This window comes from Mustela erminea, chromosome 11 (genome assembly GCF_009829155.1).
Source record: "Mustela erminea isolate mMusErm1 chromosome 11, mMusErm1.Pri, whole genome shotgun sequence".
Lineage (NCBI taxonomy): Eukaryota > Metazoa > Chordata > Mammalia > Carnivora > Mustelidae > Mustela > Mustela erminea.
This window is the reverse complement of record NC_045624.1, coordinates 52,210,637-52,233,255: the sequence shown is the minus strand read 5'-3', so window position 1 is coordinate 52,233,255 and position 22,619 is coordinate 52,210,637. Positions and strand designations below refer to the sequence as shown.

The following is a 22,619-nucleotide window of genomic DNA, read 5'->3' as shown; positions in this document are numbered from 1 at the left end:
AAATTCAAACAATACGTTTACGGAAAGAAAAACTTTCCTTTAACCACTACGCAGAGGTAACTACCCAGAGGTAAGTACTGTTATCAGGGTGAAATGTACCCTTCAGACTTTTGTCCATAGAGAATACACTATTCATTCTGGTTCCCATAAATGAACTCATAATCTGTGTACCATTTGGCAACTGCTTTTTTCATTCAATAATGTCTAGAGATATTTCCATGTTAGCACATATAAATAGCTCTACCTTTTTCACTCTTCTCAGTGTGTGTCTGTTCCTAATAACTGAATGGATTGCTTTAATAGGTCTGATGACAGCCCATCTCTTGCCCCCTTCTCTGTTCTTTGTGGGAGACATGACCCTAGCTTGAGAGTCTGGAGATTTGTTCTTTGGTTCTAGTACTTCTAACTAGAAGTGAGACCTTAACATAATTATTAAGGCAACCTGAATTTCAGGTGCCTTATCTATCAAATGAAAGAATTTAATTACATGGGTTCTAATTTCCAGTATAGCTACAATCGTCAGGGTTTTGGGCACGGGGACAGAAAAACTATTTCTTCCGGTATCAGAATGAGAAAAGTTGTGGGAGTGAGCAAAAGCTGATGATTTCTGAAAAAGTTCTTCCTGCCAACAGGTATATGCTTTCCACAAAGTTAGGTCGCTTCCTAAACTAGAGTCTAGTTTCCCTCATTCTTTTAATGCACACATGTTACTCAATGGTATGTGGGCTTTGTTTGACATCACGGGAGTCAAGATATTTTTTTTTAAAGATTTTATTTATTTATTTGACAGACAGAGATCACAAGTAGGCAGAGAGGCAGGCAGAGAGAGAGAGAGGAGGAAGCAGGCTCTCCGCGGAGCAGACAGCCCGATGCGGGGCTCGATCCCAGGACTCTGGGATCATGACCTGAGCCGAAGGCAGAGGCTTTAACCCACTGAGCCACCCAGGCGCCCCATGGGAGTCAAGATATTTTTGAGTAGTCATGCATACACAAATTATTCTGGTAGAATTTGGTTGAAAGTATTTTTATCTGGGTTGCTTGTTGGGGATGGAATTAGGATGTGAGAGCAGGTATGGGGAAGTGAGAACTAAAAGGGTGAGATTCAAGTACCCTAAAAAGGTTTGTTCATTTAGTCAAGAGGTAATGAACACCATGTCCAGTGGTGAGGAGATTAAAGCAAAGAACCAAGATTGTTAGCCTTTGTGCTTCCAAAATCTTAGCCAGTGCCTGTTCCTCACCTGAAAGGTGTGTGTATTATGGAGTAATTCTCTTGCTCTCCAGTTCATCACCAAGATACTCTCCTGCTAGATGATTCAGATGAAACCTCAAGCATGTCTTTTTTTTTTTTTTTAAGATTTTTATTTATTACAGACAGAGATTACAAGTAGGCAGAGAGGCAGGTGGGGGCGGGGAGGGGGTTGGCGGGAAGCAGGCTTCCTGCTGAGCACAGAGCCCGATGCGGGGCTCGATCCCAGGACCCTGAGATCATGACCTGAGCCGAAGGCAGAGGCTTAACCCACTGGGCCATCCAGGTGCCCAAAGCATGTATTTTTGTTGGGGTTCCCTTCAATTCAACCATCAGTGTTTAAATCAGTAGAGAAGAGAGGGATGGTTGACAATAACCATTTTATTACTATCAGGGTTTCTGGAATGCATAAAGCAAATATCATTATTAACACCAAAAAATATTTATATTTCACTGGAAAACAGAAAACTGGGACCTACAATGGCCTGGATGAGCAGTGATAATATTTGGAGTATGTGAGGAGGTTGAATATGAGGGCTGCAATGTTAGATGACTGGGAGAGAAAGACTCAGCAAACCATCACGTATCTTTTTCCTTTTATCTTCTGAACTGCAGCTGGTTGTAAAGACTTAGGGTGTCCTTAGTATAACCTGCCGGACAGCCCCTGGTGCTGAGCCCTTAGGGAAGCTAAGTTCCACCCCTTGGTCCCCTACTCCTTCAGTATTCTGTTGGACCAGCTCACATCCCCACTCCCTAAATGTAGTCCCAGAATTCCAAGACTAAGGTCTCCAGAACTTGTTTCTTACTTTATTGCCAGGATCAGCCTCGTCAGTGGAGATAGAGAAACAAAGCACAGAACCTGTCAAACCCATCTTCTCTAGTTGATTAAAGAATTCATTTCTTAGCCTTCAGCCCGTAGACTCCCTGCATCAAACAGAGTTATAGTTAAATGAGCATTGGAATAAACCCTCATTTTTTTTCACAGAAGGCTAAATAAACACAAAATCCACAAAAACTAAACAAACCTTTCTTTCCCCTCAAATCCCCCCACTGGCATCCCCCAGCCTCCCCACACTATTCACAAGTTTAGAGCCTGCAGAGATCAAGGCCAGTCTTAGGCAAAGCAGTAAGGTAGCCCCATAACTGGATAGTTTTCTGTAGCTCCTTTTCCCTTGCACTGACTTCCCTCTGTGCTGTCCCACTGCCCCTGGAGGTAGAAGACCCCTCTCAGCCTCACAAGTCATCACAGTGCTTCTTCCCAGGGCCCTTGATCATGTCTGGACCACAAAGAAAAGGAAGGCACACACACAGACACCCAATTCTCCCAGCCCTGGGAATGGAGGCCTTCTCTACACCCCCATAGGAGTGCCATTACAGAAGAGGGTCCCCAGAGGCAACAGTGTTTTCTAAAATTTTGTCCTTAATTGTATATTTCAAACACTAACAGGTACAAAAGACTTGGGAGTTTTTTAGGTGGTGAAACACTGCAAATCTCCCATATTGCCCTGCTAATAATGGAAATTCATTATTCTGTAAGTTTCCCTGATAAATCTTTTCATCCTCAAAACTTGAGGGCTAAAATCAGGAAATGAAATTGCTATCTGCCGGTAGTTCCCCAAGATAGAATGGACTGCAAGCTCTAAATGATCTTTATGTAAACTGAAAGCAAATCATTAGCAAATTAAAATGGGATTATTATGGGAGCGTCTGGGTGGCTCAGTCCACTAAGTGTCAGACTCCTTATTTCAGCTCAGGTCATGATCTCAGGGTCTTGAGATCAAGGCCCCTGTCAGGCTCCAAGCTCACTGGGGCGGTCGGCTTGAGATTCTTTCTAACCCTCTCCTGCTGCCCCTCCCCCCACTTGCACTCCTGCTCTCTCTATCTCTCAATAAAATATATTTTGTAAATGTATTATATGGACACCTTGGCAAAAATACTCAGGACTTTAAAAAGCAATCATTAAAACTACTATGTCTATGTTAGACTGATAGTCTCAAAAATACTCCGTATGTACACTATGCACTCCTTTTCTGAGAAACCATTCTATTCATATTAACTTCATGTTAGAAAAAGCTCTGACTGGCTTTTTTGATATTTCCCTTCTAAGTGAAACCATTTGAATTACTGAAAACAAATTTCATTTTAGATTGTTAAAAATGCATGTTCATATTGTGTGTTGTGTATTTAATAATTTCTTTAGAATTACAATTCATTCTAGGTATGATGGAAAGATGAACATGTGAAATTAACCAACAGGTCTAATGTTTCTTCTTCCTCATTTTTATTCATTTGCAACCCTTTCCACAGTACCAGTCTGTTAAAATGTAGTTCTATTTGAGGCATTTATTTAGATAATTTAGGTAAAAAAAAATTAGGTAAATTGAGGCATTTAGGTAAATGCTATCTTGCCAAGACATCTCCAGAGATATTGGGGAAATGACAGAAATGTGAGAACTCTGCAAACAGTCCCACAAGTGCTGAAGCCCACCAGGTCATCCCTCTGGAAACCCAGACCCCTGAATCCCACAGATGTGTGGGCCACCTCAGACCAAAGGCTTTCCTTACTTCTTTAACCCTCCCTATGAACTGCTCTGCATTTTTGTCTTAAACACTCCGTGACTTTCAGGCATTCTTATCACTTTTTTTTCCCTCACATAAACTTTGCTTCCCATCCTCCCCACCCCGCTCCACAGTGAGGCAAACCCTGGAAGCAGCATTTCCATATTGCAAGTCCTCATACTGTGAATGCTGAAATCCATTCATTGCTTCTGAGCCAGTCATTGTGACTTAATATCCTACCCTTTAGTTCTCTTATGATCACTGCTCTTTCTGTAAACAGTAACATGCAGGAGACGGTGTAGGGCAAAGATAGTACCAAACACCAGCAAGGTAGAGAGGCTGTTTTTATTATTTTGATTTCCTTATGTTGTACGCTCTGTGATATCCAGCCAGATGAGCTCTGTGGTTAATATTATATTTGAAATGAAAAAGTTTCCAAGTTCTTCAAAATTTGCATTCTCAGAGGCTGTCTTCTTGAATTTCTACATTTTAAAAGCAATCTTCTGACAACTAAGATCATATTTAAATCGGCTCTGCAAATTCCAGCAAGAAACTGAGTCCACATCACTTGAGGATTTATTCTGTCGACTTCCCTTGCTTCCCCCTAGCCAAAAAGATAAACCATTTAAAAATTCGTAAAACTAAAAATTAAAAATTTTTTAAAGTATTCAACATAGAGCTACTTAGACTCCCTGGGATTTATGGTATAAAAGGAGAAAGGGACAAAAAGATACAATGTCAAGAACTGGAAGAGAGGGGCGCCTGGGTGGCTCAGTGGGTTAAGCCGCTGCCTTCCGCTCAGGTCATGATCTCAGGGTCCTGGGATCGAGCCCCGCATCGGGCTCTCTGCTCAGCAGGGAGCCTGCTTCCTTCTCTCTCTCTCTCTCTGCCTGCCTCTCTGCCTGCTTGTGACCTCTCTCTGTCAAATAAATAAATAAAATCTTTAAAAAAAAAAAAAAAAGAACTGGAAGAGAAAAATTCATAAACTGAATATAACTCTAAAGCAATAGAACAAAGCAAAAATTAATGGGCAGACTGCAATTCTGGTTTGGTTATTCTTAAACTAAGCCTGAATTAATTTGTTCAAAATGACCCCTACAGAGCTGTTTTAAGGGCACACGGCTCCCAGTTGCATGCATTCCTTTCATATAACAATTAAGAAGCAAGGCTAAAGCATACAACCATCTAACATAACGCGCAGCCAGAGAGAGAAATGCGCTTTAGTTTCAGTTTACCTGCAGACTCCTGACTTGAAGTCTCTGAAAGTATCTGCGCCTTAGTTTTGCCTTTTGTAAAATTCTCTTTGGTTATTGCATGGACTTAAAAAAAAAATTCCTCTGAACATTCCCTGGCAGAGAGGAGAAAGACCTTGTTCTTGTTCTGTTCCCATCTCCCATCCTAAGCTTCTCTGCCATCTGTAGTTTTTCCCTTCCCAAAGAAGAGTCTTCTCTGACATTCTAGCAGCTCACAGTATAAATCCGCCCCTGACAGCTCTATCTGGCAAGTGACTTGACTTCTCTAAGCCACATGTACTCAACAAATACTGAGTTACATATATATATATATATATATATATATATATATATATACACACACACACACACACACACACTACTAATAAGTACTAATATGCCAACTAATTTTTTTTTAAAGATTTTATTTATTTGACAGAGATCACAAGTAGGCAGAGAGGCAGGTAGAGAGAGAGGAAGGGAAGCAGGCTTCCTGCTGAGCAGAGAGCCCGATGTGGGGCTCCATCCCAGGACCCTGAGATCATGACCTGAGCCTAAGGCAGAGGCTTTAACCCACTGAGCCACCCAGGCGCCCCGCCAACTAATTTTCTAAAGGGTGAGCAAGACAAAGCCCCCACTTACTAAGCTCCCATTCTTATGAAAGGAGAAACAGTGGGCAGCTGGATAAAGAAGCAGTTAATATAATGTCAAGTGGCATCGAGAGAGCCTTGAAGATTAAAGCAAGACAATGGGAGGAGCGTGAAGAAGGGACGCCATCAGGAAAGGGCTCTGTTGGGTATGAGGTTGGGTTAGAGTCTAAATGCAGTAAGGGAGGTCATCAAGTCTTGGGGAAAGAACAGCAACTGCGGACAGGAACAAAGCTTTGGAAAAGAAGCTTGTGTGGCTGGAGTACCGTCCGTGTGAGGCAGAACAAGAGGTGAGGACGGGGAGGGGTGCGGGGCAGGCATATGTGCCCATGGATCACTGTGGGACCTTAGATTTTATTGTCTCAGGAAGTAGTTAGATAGTTTTATCAGAGGAGTGACATGATCTGATTTCATGTTATAAAAATGGCTCAGATTGATTTTGTGGAGAACAAACTACATGGGAGTGATCATGGAAGCAGAAAAGAGGAGAAAGGAGGTCATAGTAATGGCTACGGTAAGAGATGATGGTAGTCCACCAATCTATAACACGAGGATAATGGCAGCAACAACTGCGTGGCACCTCTGGGAGAATGAAATCAGAAAATACATCTAAGTGGCTCACCACAGCACCAGTACATGGCAATAACTCAATGCCAGCATTATTGTTGTCATCATCAGGATTATTTGGGGGCAATTCCTCAACTCCAACTGCTAGCTCCTTTTCTAATCTTTGGCACTCCCTTTGCTTGAGGGATTTCAAATACTTTTTATCCCCTCTAATCGTGTCCTCCTGTGTCCTAGAGCAGCCTTGCATACAGGAGGGTATATGTGTTTGGTCAAAGATGTTCAAAATGCTTTGTCAAGGCTATTTTTATTCCTTGTGGTTGCCAGTCCTGCCATTTATAACAGCCGAGAAGCAGCCTGGTGGAGTGTTATGGAACAGTATTGCTTCCCATGGGACATCTGGTAATGTGGGGGTCATTTCTGGATGTCACAATGACAGGGGGACAGTCTTGGCACTTAGTGGGTGAGGTCCAGCAAAGCTAAATAAGAAAGCCCTACACAATAAATGATTTCCTACCCAAACTGCCCATGCTGTTGCTTTGGGAAACACTTAGGTGGCAGGTGAGTCTCCATGCAAATCGTAGCAGCCCAACTCCAGGGAAGTTTGCCACTGGGAGGGTGGCCTGAGGAAGCTGATGTAGAGGATAGAGCATTGGGCTGAGGAGAAGATCTCAGTCTCAGCTAGAACAATGTGGATTTAAATTTTCCATTTATTGTTAAGACTCCGCTTCCATATCCATAAAAGTGGAAGAATTTTCCTTTACTACTTCCTTGGAAGGTGAAGGAAATTCAGTAAGATAAGGCCTGTGTATTCATTTATTAAATCGTAAACCATCCTGAGGCTGAACAACCTGTCTCTCTGCATGCACAAATTGCTAATGAGATAGAAAATACAGTCTCTGCCCTAGAGAATTTATAATTCAATCATTATTAATAAAGAGCTGCAAGATCCCATTAGAGAAGAAAGTAGGAAATGTGTTTTCAAAACCACAGGCCTGGTTTTCACAAGTCAAGCATTTTATATTTAATTAAACTTTGCAAATGCCAATTCCTTTTTCCCCAGTTAAGCTGATTTTCTCAGGTATATCTATAATGTACCAAAACATGTGAAATAAAAGATACTAAAAAGGCTATGTGGCCTTTTTGAAACAAACTCACAGGTAACATTATTTATGACACTTACCTTCCTTTAAAAATGGGAAAGGAAACAACCCACTGGTACAAATTAAGTTTTTTTCCTGTTTTGTTTTAATTATGATTATCTCCTTTATGGCAAAATAATCTCATTGGAAGAAATTCTGATCCTCTAGGATAAATTTGAACTGATCTTTTATCAAATTTTATTTTTACTACTTCTATGCCTTCATTCATTATTTACTCACTCATTAATAGATTATAATTATTATCTACCAAAGGCCAATTTTGTACAAACTTTGTCCTAAAGGGCACTCCTAACACAAATAAACAACAAAATGGGAATGGGAGGTATAGTAGCAACGAATTCTAACGGCTAGAGTTTGTGTAATACTTTGAAGGGTGTAGCTTTCCTTAGTAAAATAAATTACTAATAACAAAAAATAACAAAAAAAGAATTGTGTTAAAAAGTACTGAGATTTAAAATTTGGCAAACTAGGTATATTATATAAGATTAATCACTGTTTCAGACACTGACTGTTGTTTATCCTATATTCACTCCCCTTTTCTCTGTTAACAAATGCCAATTCATTCAGGTAGCAGGCAGAGACCCCTCTATTTCAGTTTAGATGGATTTCTGCACCATTTCCAGAATATGAATCTTATTTTGTCTAACCCAGTCACTATCTTGCTATAAAGGTAAATATAGGAACCAGTTTTAGATAAGAACCAGTTTTAGTCAATCAGATATAAATGAACATCTGTTGTGTGGGCTTCCAGGATAGCTTTTGATCCACTGTGTTAAAAAAAAAATTCTGATTAGGGATGTATATTGTAATGCCGAGAGCAATGACTAAAAATAGCAATAACATAAAGGGTACAGCCTAAATACCAGCAGATAAATTTATATGAAATACTAAGAAAACTTTTTAAAAACCAAAAGTGTGAGAATAGAAGAACAAGAAACAGAGGCTATAAAATATGAGATATTGAAATTGTAGAAATAAATCTAACCATATCAATAATTATATTAGGTTTATGATCTAAACATATCATGTAAAAGACAAAGATTATCAGAGTGAATAAGAAAGCAAGACTCAACTATATGCCCCCTGCAAAAGGCATACTTTAAACAAAAAGACACAAATATGTTTGAAAGAAAACAGAATTTTTTTTAAAAATGTGGTGAATTCTTAAATAATGTTTAAGCAACTCAGACTAAGTCAGAAAAAAAGGAAACACACAAAAACAAGAAACTGATAGAAAGCAAACAGAATGGCGGACTTAAGTCCCAACATATCAATGATTACATTGAATATAAATGGTGTGAACATGCCAGTTAGAAAACTAAGATTGGCAGAGTGAATAAAAGAATATGATCTATCTATATACTATCTACAGTAGCTGCAGAGCACTGGATAAAGGCCAGAAATGCCATTAAAAATCCTACAATGCACAGGATAATTCTTACCTCTTCCACAAAGAATTACTGAGGCCAAAATTTTAATAATGCTGAGGTTGAAAAGCTCTGAGCTACAGTAATCAAGACTGTTTGCTACTAACAAAGACATAGCATATAGACCAATGGAACAGAATACAGTCTAGAAATAGAACCATACATATATGGTTAGCTGGTTTTTTTAAAGTGTTAAAGTAATTCAATGAGATAAGGAAAATCTTTTCAACAAATGGTATTGGAACAATTATATATCTATATGGAGAAAAATAAACATGAACTCTCTTCAAATTACACACAAATTTAAGTCAAACTATATCACAGAAAATAAATGTAAAACTTAAATCTGTAACACTCCTAGATGAAAACAAATGAGAAAATTTTTTTACCTCAGGATAAACAGTGTTTCTCATATAGAAATACTAAAATACGGATCATAAGGGGAAAAAAAATTGTACTTCAACAACCAAAGAAGATACATCAATGGCCATTAGCACATAAAAAGATGCTCATTATTGTTAGTCATTAGGGAACTGCAAATCAAAACCATAGAAAGATACCACTCCACATAAACTGAGATGGTTAGAATAAAAAAAAATAAAAAAAAATAAAAACAAGCAATAACGAGTGTTGGTAGGGAGGTGAAACAATTGCAACTTCCATAAAATGGTGCCCCCACCATAGAAAACAGTTTGGTGATTTCTCAAAAGGTTAATCATAGAGTTACCATACAACCCAGCAATACCACTCAGCTAAGATCTAAATGTTTATATACCTCCCCTGCCCCCCCATTCATATGCCAAAATCTTAATGCCTGATAGGATAGTATTAGGAGGTGGGACCTTTGAAAGGTGGCTAGGTCATAAAGGTGAAGCCCTTGTGAATAATAGTAGTGTTCTTGTAAAAGGGATGCCACTGAGCTCCCAAGATCCTTGATTGTGTGATGACACAATGAGAAGTCTACAACCCTGAAGAAGTCCCTCACCTAACCATGCTGGCATCCCGATCTCAGACTTCCAGCCACCAGGACTGTGAGAAATAATTTTCTATTGTTTATCAACTACCCAGCCAGTGGTATTCTGTTATAGCAGCCCAATCCAAGACATACTCCTATGTATATCCGCAAGAGAAATGAAAGCATATATTCACATAAACACTTGGATACAAATATTCATACCAGCTTTATTTGTAATACACAAAAACTGGAAACAACCAAAATGTCTATCAACAGGTAAAGAGATAAACAAATTGTCATATACCCATACACTCAGCTACTATTTAGCTATCTTTTTTTTTATAAGATTTTATTTATTTATTTGACAGAGAAAGAGAGAGTGAGAGAGGTAATACAAGCAGGGAGAGTAGGAGTGGGAGGAGCAGGCTTCCTGCTAAGCAGAGAGCCCAATGCAGGGTCCCATCCCAGGATCCTGGCATCATGACCTGAGCCCATGGCAGAGGCTTAACGACTGAGCCATCCAGGTACCCCACTATTTAGCTATCTTAACTATAAAAAGGATAAGCTATTGACTCTCCACCATAACATGGATGAATTCAAAACAATTATGCTGAATGAAAGATGCCAGAAAAAGTATGTACATTATGATTCCATTTATATAATTCTAGAAAATGGAAATTAATATTTAGTGACAGAAAGCAGACTAGATTGACTCCTGATGGAATTGGAGGGAAATATATATATATAATTTTTTTTCAGATTCTCTTTTTTATTTTTTTTATTTTTTATTATTTTTTTTAAAGATTTTATTTATTTATTTGACACAGAGAGATCACAAGTAGGCAGAGAGGCAGGCAGAGAGAGAGGAGGAAGCAGGCTCCCCGCTGAGCAGAGAGCCCGATGCAGGACTCGATCCCAGGATCCTGAGATCATGACCTGAGCCAAAGGCAGCGGCTTAACCCACTGAGCCACCCAGGCGCCCAACTCTCTTTTTTATTTTTAAGTAAGTTCTACACCCAACATTGGGGTCAAACTCACAACCCCAAGATCATGAGTCCCATACTCTACCCACTGAGCCAGCTAAGAATTCCAGGAGGAATACTTTTGAAGAGGTACAAGAGGGATGCCTGGGTGGCTCAGTTGGTTCAGCTGCTGCCTTCAGCTCAGGTCCTGATCCTAGGGAGATTTCTCCCCTCTCCCTTACTGCTTCCTCTGTTTCTGTTCTCTCTGTGTGTCAAATAAATAAATAAAATCTTCAAAAAAATTAAAGAGGTATAAGAAAATTGCTTATATTTCCTTTAAGGGAAAAAAAAGAGGTGTAGTAACAATATTTAAGCTTCTGTAATAATGGAATAATGTGAATGCAAAGGAATTGATTAAAATAAGCAATGTGATTTGGCTAAACTTCCTTTTTAAAAAAGATAAAATATTTCACACCCTTATGTTTATGGCAGCATTATTTATAATAGCCAACATGAAGCAACCTAAGCCTCCATCACTAGATGAATGGATCAGGGCAGCTGGGTGGCACAGTAGGTTTATCACCCTATTCCTGGTTCCAGCTCAGGTCATGATCTCAGGGTTGTAAGACAGAGCACCCCTATCGGGCTCTGTGCTCAGCATGGAGTCTTCTTATGATTCTGTCTCCCTCTCCCTCTATCCCCTTCCCCTTTGCTCTCCCTCCCTGGAAAAAAGAGAAAAAGATGAATGGATAAATGTTATATATGTCTATATACAATGGGATATTACTTAGCTATAGAAAGACTAAGATCTTGCTATTTGGAATAACATGGATGGACCTAGAGGGTATTACATTAAGTGAAGTAAGTCAGACAGAGAAGGATAAATACCATATGATTTCACTTATATGCAGAACCTAAAAAAACAAAACAAAACAAAACAAATGGCAGAAACAGAACTTTAAATACAGAAAACAAACTGATGGTTGCCAGAGGGAAGAGGGGTGGGAGGATGGGCAACATAGGTCAAGGGGACTGGGAGATACAGGCTTCCAGTAATAGAATGAGTAAGTCACATGGATAAAAGCACAACATAGTCAATGGTATTGTAATAACATTGTATGGTGACAGATGGTAGCTACATTTGTGGTGGTGAGCAGAGCATAATGTATAAAATTGTTGAATTTACTATCTTGTACTCCTGTAACTAATGTAACATTTTGTGTCAACTATACTCCAATTAAAAAAAGATAAATATCTGGATTAAAAAGAAATCCAATAAATCTGATGCTTTTAAAGGGCATCTTAAAACAAAAATACATAGACAAACTAAAAATTGGGATGATCTAAATTGAGGATGAAGAAAATTGAATTTTTTTGATACAGGATTACACTCATGATAGTGAATAGATTTCTTACCAAAAGCATTAGGAAGTAAAAAAGCTCCCTATATAACTGTATAAGGTTAAAAAAGAGAGGGGGTGGAAAAGAGAAGCCAACCAAGAAACAGAGTCTTAACTACAAAGAACAAACCGAGGGTTGCTGGAGGGGAGATGGCAGGGGATGGGTTAAATGGGTGATAGGCATTAAGGAGGGCACTTGTGATGGGCACTGGGTGTCATATGTAAGTGAGAATCACCAAATTCTACACCTGAAACATTAATACACTGTATGTTAACTAATTGGAATTTAAACAAAAACGTGAAAAAAATAAAAAATAAAATAAAAAGAGAAAACCTAACAATATTGATATTATATAACCCAAAGGATACAGCAACAAAAGACATAAACTAGGAAATGCCTGAAGTACAAAAAGAAATGGAAATAAAAATATACTTTAAAAAACCTCAATACTCCATTATCAGAAAGACTATGACAAAACATACACATGTTTCCTTAAAAATTAAAAGTTGAATAAAATAATACATTAGATAGTAATAACTTAGTTCATAAAAAAGTTAATGATAAGGCAAGAATATATATTCAAATTATTGTGGGTTTTTCACAAAAAGTAGCCATATTTTGGGGAACAATGACATAACTAGGAAATGCACAACGGCAGAAATTCAGCAAACCATATACTCAGAGCACAACAAAATGATATACAACAACAGGAGAATTTAGAAGTGTCCAAAGCGAAAGGGTACCTGGGTTGCTCAGTCAGTAGAGCATGTGACTCTTAATCTCAGGGTTGTGAGTTCGAGGCCCACGTCGAGTGTAGAGATTACTTAAAAATAAAAGCTTTTTATTTTAAGTGTCCAAATAGAAATATATTTCTATATATTTTCCTAATGCATAGTTAAATTACAAAATAACACAATACACAAATGCATTATGTCAAAATTCATGGGATATTGTAGAAATAGAACATTATAGAAGACTGTATTGTTCTAGTACTAAGAAATAAAAAAAGGGAAACATCACCTGGTTTTCTACATTAGTTTGAGAAAGAAAACAAACTAAATAACAAGCCAAGAGAAAAGGGAAATAGTAAAACTGAGAATAAACATATTCTGAGGAGAAGGAAAACGAAAATTAATAGCACCAATAGTTGATTCTGCCCCCCAAAATTGATATAAAACCATTAACTCAAATAATAAGAGAAAAAGAAAATACCAGTCAGTAAAATTAACTGCTGGCTTAGTAAATGTTTGTTGAAGAACAAATTAATGAAGAAGAGACAACAAATACAAGAGAGTTAAAACAGGAGAAATATGGACTTATATGTGCAATATATATAATGTGAACATAAGTATTAATAATCATCAATTCTAGGAATCAACATTTCTAATATTTGAAATTTTTATTGTAAAATCTTAGAAGAAAAATTAGGAGAACATTATTTTCTTATACTCTAACTAAAGTTTTTTAGTGCTACCTATAATGCCAGAATATTGTAAATACAATATTAACGCTGATAAAACAATAACAAGAAAATAAATATAGTAAGACCAATAACATAGAGGATGTAAAAATTCCAATCCTAAAGAAAACTCAGTAACTGAAAGTGAAAAATAATTTATCTTTGGGACCTCATAGTGCTTATTTCTGGAAGGCAAAGTGAAATAGAGCAGGCTTTATCATGCTTTCAAGAGGAAAATGGTGTAAGTCATATTTTAAAAGAAAAGACTTTATTAAAATCATCTTGTTTAATTTCTTCTCATAGGAATTTAATAATATCATTAAAGGAAATTTCCCAAAAAGGAAAAAATTACCATAATCTCCTAAATAAATCTTTATTTCATATCATTATTTCTAATCTTTCCCCAAATGCAGATATATTTTTACATGGCATTATGTATTCTGGGTTTTCACATAGGATATCAAATCTGTTTCATTTCTACACATTATTTAATAAAAATGAAATATATTAGTTATGGAAATCTTCTTTAATCTGATTAATAATTTCACCATCTCATAGAAGGGATTTATTTACAGAAAAATACAAAACTCTAATAGAGGGAAGGAAAGATAAATTTATGAAGACATATGACTTGTTCCTGTCTAAGAAAGCTAAGTAAAATATTAACAGACTTACTAAATTAGATTAAATTAAATACCAGTTGTACTCTCCAGCCCACTTTCTTAATAAATTAATAGTGAAATTTATCTGGGAAGAATAGTGAACAAGACTATCATTTGGCACCATTATAATTTGATGATGATGATTAATAATCATAGTAGTAGTAATAGCAATATTATCTTCATTATCTTATTGTTAGCATCCTTTTTTTCCAGAATGACATTGATACTCACTGACTCAGATCAATTAATGTTTCCATCTCCACTGACTCCTTAGTAAAGAAGAGAAAATTCACATACCACTCTAAACAAAGAGGCAGTGTAGGCAGAAACAATTCAAGAAGACAGAGAAGATATTTTTTTTTAATACATCAAAATTTGAAAAGAATTCCAAAAAGGCTAGTATTAAATATTGAATATTATTTTTATTTTTTTAATTTTTTGAATTTAAATTCAGTTAATTAACATATAATGTGTTATTAGTTTCAGAGGTAGAGTTCAGTGATTCTTCACTTTTTTTTTTTTTATAAACATATATTTTTATCCCCAGGGGTACAGGTCTGTGAAATTGATTCTTCACTTTTATGTACTACTCAGTGCTCATTATTTTTATATTAAAGGGAAAAAATTCATGTATTTATCTCAGCTATTGAAGACCAATGCATGACAAAATGGAGGCCATTTTCAGATATACATAAAATATAAAACTTCTATAAAAGTATACAATGTTAAAGGAAAGTCAAAGAGATAAAATGCTTAATAAGTTATTGATAAAAGTTTACTATCCAGGGGTGCCTGGGTGGCTCAGCTGGTTAAGTGACTGCCTTCCGCTCAGGTCATGATCCCAGAGTCATGGGATAGAGCCCAGCATTGGGCTTCTCGCTCAGCAGGGCGTCTGCTTCTCCCTCTCCCTCTACCGTTACCCCTGCTGTGCTCTCTCACTCTCTCTCTGTCAAATAAATAAATAAAATCTAAAAAAAAAATTACTATCCAAATTATTAAGCAATAATTTCAAATGTCTAAAATTAGTGTCTTTTTCCATCTGATTTACGGTCAACAGGAACAAATCATTTACACATAGAAACTGGCAGATATTAACTTACCAAAATGAAAAATGCACCATCTTGCTGTGTTTCTTTAATAAAGAAATGGATATTCTAGGGCACAATTACACATCTGTTAAAAATTAAAAGTAAGTTAGGGGCAGCTGGGTGGCACAGTCGGTTAAGTGTCCGACTCTTGGTTTTGGCTCAGGTCTGAGATCTCAGGGTGGTGCGATAAAGCCCCAGGTTGGGCTCCACACTCAGAGTCTGCTTGAGTTTCCCTCTCCTCTTCCTCTGCCTCTCCCCACTGCACACATGTGTGCGTGCATGCTCTCTCTCTCTGAAATAAATAAATAAATCTTTTTTAAAAAATTAGAAACGAATTAAAGCTTAAGATTGGAAGCACTGGTTGATAGAAGTGGGGTTGGAGGGCAGGGGGAGGAACGCATAGTTGCTAACGTCTAGATGTAATGCATAATTTGGAGCAATGCAATTTTTTTTTTATCATTCAAAAAATCTATCTAGCAATAAACCATAAAAGAACTAATGTCTTTAAGTTGGTAATTCCATTTAAGGAATTATACAGGTAATAATTTGAACCAGTGTGTTCAAAGTATTGATATAACCCTGGACAAGTCATTTAACTCTTGGCTTTGTTTAACTATATGTGATGTGTTGCTCCAAAAGGGAATGGTTCTCACATTTAGTTAGCAAGTCAGTCACCTGGCCAAATCTGGTCCAAGCTCCCAACAAAGAACAAAGGTGTCTAGGAGAGGTAAGGAAACTTCCTCATCTCCTTAAGCTTAGGTAAGACATGCCTGGGCTTATTAAAGCAAACTTTTATTATGAAACAAAAGTAAAAAATAACAACAACAACAACAAAGTATCCCCACTTGGTGACATCTAGGCAGAAACCGGCTGAGGCTGGCTCATTAGTCTGTCCAGGTGACCTCAATACAAAAACCCTTAGCCCTTCCATCTGAATTCTTGAATCTAGGGATCTGTTAGGAGAGTTAACTATTTGAAAGATGTTTATTGAGGGCTTTCTAGGTGTCAGATACTTCATTGAAACAAATGCTTTCCTGGGACTTATCTAAACAAATCATCATGAGGAAGTAATTGTGTGTGCAAAACATTTTTGAAGGACACACTGTCAGATCCAGAGGGACATGCTTATGAAAATGCAGATTCTTCAGCTCCACCCCCAACCCCTCTCATCTGCTGAAACTTCTGGGCTGGGAAATCTGCCCAGATTTTTATGCAGGCAGTTTGAGTGCTACCTTTAAAATAAACATTACACTTCATTGATCTTTAAGATATTTCTTGCCCCCAATTTTGAGTCTAAAACTTTGCTTTTAATAATTTAAAACGTGGAAATAGCTTAAGATGAAAAATGGGGAAATGAGTAAGGCATATTATTACTGTCTAGTGTAGTAGCACAAAGGTCCATTTGACAGATTTCTTTTGGAGGATTTGGTTAGAGTTTATTAGATAACAAAACTTTAATGCCCATTGCTGTAACTTTTTGCTGTAAATTCCCTTTATGCTCATTTTAAGTAGCTTTCCTTGGTTAGATATTCTGGTATGGCACTGTGGTAAAATATAACCCAATACTCCAGCACACAGACATAATTTAGCTTTTCTTTTGCTTATGATTTTGGTGTTGTTATATCTCTATTGTGGTCTTCCTGGCACTATGCTAAGGGAAGTAATGACAAAAAGCACATTTCTTAAATATGCTTGTTAATTCCATGCATGTCTTTGATCTACGTCTTGTGTTAATGGCATTTACCCCCTCTCCATTTGTCACTGCATCAGTAATTCTCTAACCTGCCACTAGCCATCTTTCCACCCTCTAATACACCTTGCATTCCCACCAGCATGGAATCTTCATGCCTACAGCAGTAAAGAATTGAGTTACCCAAAGAGAGGTCTGGTCTTTGCCCTGAGCTCCTGGGAGGTGATCTCTAAGCCCTTGAAATGCCTTGCCTAATAAGAGTGTCTTTGTTTACCCGTGGGCCTTGGAGCACCCTGGATGGTCCAACAATGTGATTAATACCAGAGGCTTCAGGATCCTCACTTCCAGAGGGACTGTGTCCATGCCAAAGTCAGTGCCCTCCAAAGACTGATACCACACAGTGAGAGAGAACAGACTTTACTAAAATAATCTAGAGGAGTCTCATATACACATACACACACACTACCACCAACTCTACCACCACCAATAAGCCCTGGAGGGAGAGGAGGGAAATCAGAATCCATGGCCACAAAATATTACCTAAAATATCTAGTTTTCAAATAAAATATTGAGACATGCAAAGATATAGAAAAGTATGGGCCACACACGGAAACAGAAGAAACTGCCTGTGAGAGAGACCAGATGTCAGACTAACAGACAAAAATTTCCAGAGTATCCCTTATAAATATATTCAGAGAATTCAAGGTAATGATGCATAAAGAAGTAAAGGAATTTATGATGACAATATCCATCAAATATGGAATATCAATGAGGGAAAACGATAAAAAAGAACCAAATGGAAATTCTGGAATTGAAAAGTAGAATAACTAAAGTGAAGTCATTAGAGAAACTCAATGATAGATTTGAATTGGCAAAAAAAAGTATCAGTACACTTGAAGATAGATTGATAGAGACTGTATAACCAGAACAGAAAAATAGAATGGAAAACACTAAGGGTCTCAAAAAAGATGAGACAACTTTAAGTACACTTCCAAGTAATGAGAGCACCAGAAAGAGAAAAAAAAGTGAAAGCAGAAAAAAAATTTAAAGAAATAATGGTTAAATATGTACCGAATATGTTGAAAAAACATTAACCTACATATCCAAGAAACTCAATAAACTCAAAGTAGGATAAGTGCAGAGATGATACACTCTGACATAAACAATTCTTGTCTCCTTTGTCCAAAGTTGATTGACCATATAGACAAGAGTTTATTTCTAGGCTTTCTATTCTGTTCCATTGATCTATATGCCTATTTTTGTGCCACTACCCTACTGTTTTGATTACTACAGCTTTGTAATAAAACTTGAAGCCTGGAATTGTGATGTCTCCAGCTTTGCTTTTCTTTTTTAAGGTCATTTTGGCTATTCAGGCTATTTTGTTGTTCCTTATATGTTTTTGGAATATCTGTTCTAGATCTGTGAAAAATGCTGTTGGTATTATGATAGGAATTGCATTAAATCTGTAGAATGATTGGGGTAGTGTGGACATTTTAACAACATTTGTTCTTCTGATCTATGAGCATGGAATATCTTTCCATTTCTTTGTGTTCAACTTCTTTCATCAGTGTTTTATAGTTTCAGGGTAAGGGTAGGTCTTTCACCTCTTCGGTTAAGTTTATTCCTAGGTACTTTTATTATTTTTGGTGCAATTGTGAATGGGATTATTTCCTTAATTTCTTTTCTGCTATTTCATCATTAGTGTGTAGAAATGCAACAGATTTCTGTACATTGATTTTCTATCCTGCAACCTTATGGAATTCATTTCTTAGTTCTAGTAGTTTTTTGGTGGAGTCTTTGGGGTTTTCTATATATAGAATCATGTCATCTTCAAATAGTTACAAGTTTTCCTTCTTCCTTACAGCTTTGAATGACTTTTATGCCTTTTTGTTGTCTGATTCCCATGGCAGGACCTCCAAGATTATGTTGAATAAAAGTCGTGAGAGTGGACTTCCTTTTCTTGTTCCTGACCTTAGGAGAAAAGCTGAAGTCAGTTATTTCCCAATTTGTTGGTATATGGTTTTTCATAATATTCTTATAATCCTTTGTATTTCTGTGGTGTTGGTTGTTCTTTCTCCTCTTTCATTTGTGATTTTGTTTATTTGAGTCCTCTCTCTTCTCTCTCTTTTATGAGTCTGGCTAGAAGCTTATCAATTTTGTTGAACTTTTCAAGGAACCAGCTCCTGGTTTCGTTGATCTGTTCTATTATTTGTTTTAGGTTCTGTATCATTTATTTCTACTCTAATCTTTATTTCCTTCCTTTTGCTGGTTTTGGCTTTTGTTTGTTGTTCTTTTTCTAGCTCCTTTAAGTGTCAAGTTAGGTTGTTTGAGATTTTTCTTGCTTCTTGCAGTAGGCCTGTATTGTTGTAAACGTCCCTGTTAGAACTGCTTTTGCTGCATTCCAAAGATTTTGGACGCTTGTGTTTTCATTTTCATTTGTCTCCATTTATTTTTTAACTTCTTCTTTGATTTCTTGGTTGACCCATTGATTGTTTAGTAGTGTGTTATTTAACCTCCATGTGTTTATACTCTTTTCAGGTTTTTTTCTTGTGGTAGATTTTGAATTCATAGTGTTGTGGTCAGAAAAGATGCATGGTATGATTTGAATCATTTTGAATTTGTTGAGACTTGTTTTGTGGCCTAATATTGATCTATTCTGGAGAATGTTTCATGTGCACTTGAAAATAATGTTTTACTCTTCTGTTTTGGGTTGGAATATTCTGAATATATTTGTTGAATTCATCTGGTCCAGTGTGTCATTCAAAGTCACTATTTCCTTATTGATTTTCTGTTTAGATGATCTGTCCATTTGGTGTAAGTGGGGTGTTAAAGGCCCCTACTGTTATTGTATTACTATAGATGATTTCCTTTATGTTTGTTATAAACAGCTGTGCATATTTGGGTACTTTCATGTTAGGTGCATAAATATTTACAATTGTCATATCTTCTTGTTGCTTTATCCCTTTGTTTTTATAGAGCATCCTTCTTGTCTCTTGTTACAGTCTTTGTTTTAAAGTCTAGTTTGTCTGATATAAGTATTACTACCCTGGTGTTCTTTTCACATCCATTTGCATGATAAATGTCCCTCTATCTCTCTACTTTCAATCTGTGTGTGTCCTTAGGTCTGAAATGAGTCTCTTGTAGGCAGCATATAGATGAGTCTTTTTTTTTATTTTTTATTTATTTATTTATTTATTTATTTTTAAGATTTTATTTATTTATTTGACAGAGAGAAATCACAAGTAGGCAGAGAGGCAGGCAGAGAGAGAGAGGAGGAAGCAGGCTCCTGCTGAGCAGAGAGCCCGATGTGGGACTCGATCCCAGGACCCTGAGATCATGACCTGAGCCGAAGGCAGCGGCTTAACCCACTGAGCCACCCAGGCGCCCCGAGTCTTTTTTTTTAAATCCATTCCATCACCTTATGTCTTTTGATTGGAGCATTTAGTCCATTTATTTTCAAAGCAATTATTGATAGGTGTGTATTTATTGATATTTCTGTTGTGTCTGTTTTTGTGGGTCTTTTGTTTCTTTCTTCCCTTGCTCTGTTCTCTTGCCAGAAGTTGACTTCCTTTAGTGATATAGTTGTATTCCCTTCTCTTTATGTTTTGCATATCTCTTATTAGTTTTTGATTTGTGGCTCCCATTACATTTTGTATATAACATCTTCTGCACATAGCAGTCTACTTTAAGTTGATGGTCGCTAAACTTGAAACCCATTGTTTACTCCTTTCCTCCCCATGTTTTAGGTATAGTATGTCATGCTTTACATTTTTTTATTTTGTGAGTCCCATGACTGATTTTTATAGATATACTTATTCTTACTGATTTTGTGCTTTCTACTTTTCTTACTTTTATTTATGGTCTTTCCTTTCCAGTCAAAGAGTCCCCTTTAACACTTTTTTTGTAGGGCTGGTTTAGTGGTCATGAACTCCTTTAGATTTTGTATATCTGGGAAACGCTCTCTCTATTCTGAATGATAGCTTTGCTGAATAGAGACTTTTCTTTCAGCACTTGGAATATATCATTTCACTCACTTTGGGCCTGCAAAGTTTCTGCTGAAAAATCCACTGATAGGCTTATGGGGTTTCCCTTGTACATAACTGACTTTTCTCTTGCTGCTTTTAAAATTCTCTTTTCAGGGGATGCCTGGGTGGCTCAGTTGGTTAAGCAGCTGCCTTCAGCTCTGGTCATGATCCCAGCATCCTGGGATCAAGTCCCACATCAGGCTCCTTGCTCGGCAGGGAGCCTGCTTCTCCCTCTGCCTCTGCTGCCACTCTGTCCGCCTGTGCTCCCTTGCTCGCTCTCTTTCTCTCTCCCTCTCTCTCTCTCTCTGGCAAATAAATAAATAAAATCTTTAAAAAATAAAATAAAATAAAATTCTCTTTTCAGGAACACCTGGGTGGCTCAGTCAGTTAAGCCGCTGCCTTCAGCTCAGGTCATGATCCCAGGGTCCTGGGATTGAGTCCTGCATCAGGATCCTTGCTCAGCAGGGAGCCTGCTTCTTTCTCTGCCTCTGCCTACCCCTCTGCTTGTTTGTGCATGCTCTCTCTGATAAATAAATAAAATCTTTTTAAAAAAAATTCTCTCTTCATCCTTACTTTAGGCCATTTAAATTACTATATGTCTTAGTGTGGATCTCCTTGGGATCCTTGTTGGGGGATCTCTGTGCCCCCTGGATCTGAATTTCTGTTTCCTTCCCCAGACTAGGGAAGTTTTCAGTTATTATTTCTTCATATAAATTGTCTGCCCCCTTTTGTCTCTCTTCTTCCTCTGGGATTACAGTTGATGGAGTCACTGAGTTCCCTAACTCTATTCTCATTTTGCATAATTTTTTTCTCTCCCCTGCTCAACTTGATTACTTTCCATTACTCTGTCCTTTGGATCACTGATTCATTCTTCTGCTTCCTCAAGTCTACTATTTATTCCATCTAGCTACCAGATCTCTATCCCTCCTACCCTTTTTAAAAAATGTAATTTAATTTTCTTCATGTTTCCAAAATTCATTGTTTATGTACCACACCCAGTGCTCCATGCAGTACATGCAATACGTGCCCTCCTTAATACCCACCACCAGGCTGACTCAAACCTCCTACATTCTCTCCAAAACCCTCAGTTTGTTTCTGAGTCCACAGTTTCTCATGGTTTATCCCTCGCTCCAATTTCCCCATCTCACTACTCCTCTCCATCTCCCAATATTCTCCATGTTATTCCTTATGCTCCACAAGTAAGTGAAACCATATGATTCTTGACTCTCTCTGCTTGACTTATTTCACTCAGCATAATCTCTTCCAGTCCCATCCATGTTGATATAAAAGTTGGGTATTCAACCTTTCTGATGGAGGCATAATACTCCATTGCACATATGGACCATATCTTCTTTATCCATTCATCCGTTGAAGGGCATCTTGGAAATTATTATCAACAGTTATATGCCAATAAGTTAAGCAACCTAGATAAAATGGATGCATTCCTGGAAACCTATAAACTTCCAAAACTGAATCAGGAAGAAATTGACAACCTGAATAGAACAATATCTAGTAACAAGATTGAGGCAATGATCAAAA

At 37.3% G+C, this 22,619-nt stretch overlaps 1 protein-coding gene across 2 annotated transcripts in view; it reads right to left on the bottom strand.

Moving 5' to 3' along the window:
* Positions 1-4,140: 4,140 nt before the first annotated feature.
* FAM126A (family with sequence similarity 126 member A) overlaps positions 4,141-22,619 on the bottom strand; it is a 131,531-nt gene continuing 113,052 nt past the window's right edge. The window contains exon 11 of one of the 2 annotated variants that reach the window (XM_032304237.1): positions 4,141-4,409. In XM_032304237.1, the coding sequence (XP_032160128.1) occupies positions 4,288-4,409 (122 nt within the window). In that variant the 3' untranslated portion in view covers positions 4,141-4,287. The remainder of the gene's footprint in view (positions 4,410-22,619) is intronic. The other variant, XR_004276721.1, reaches the window with a different exon arrangement.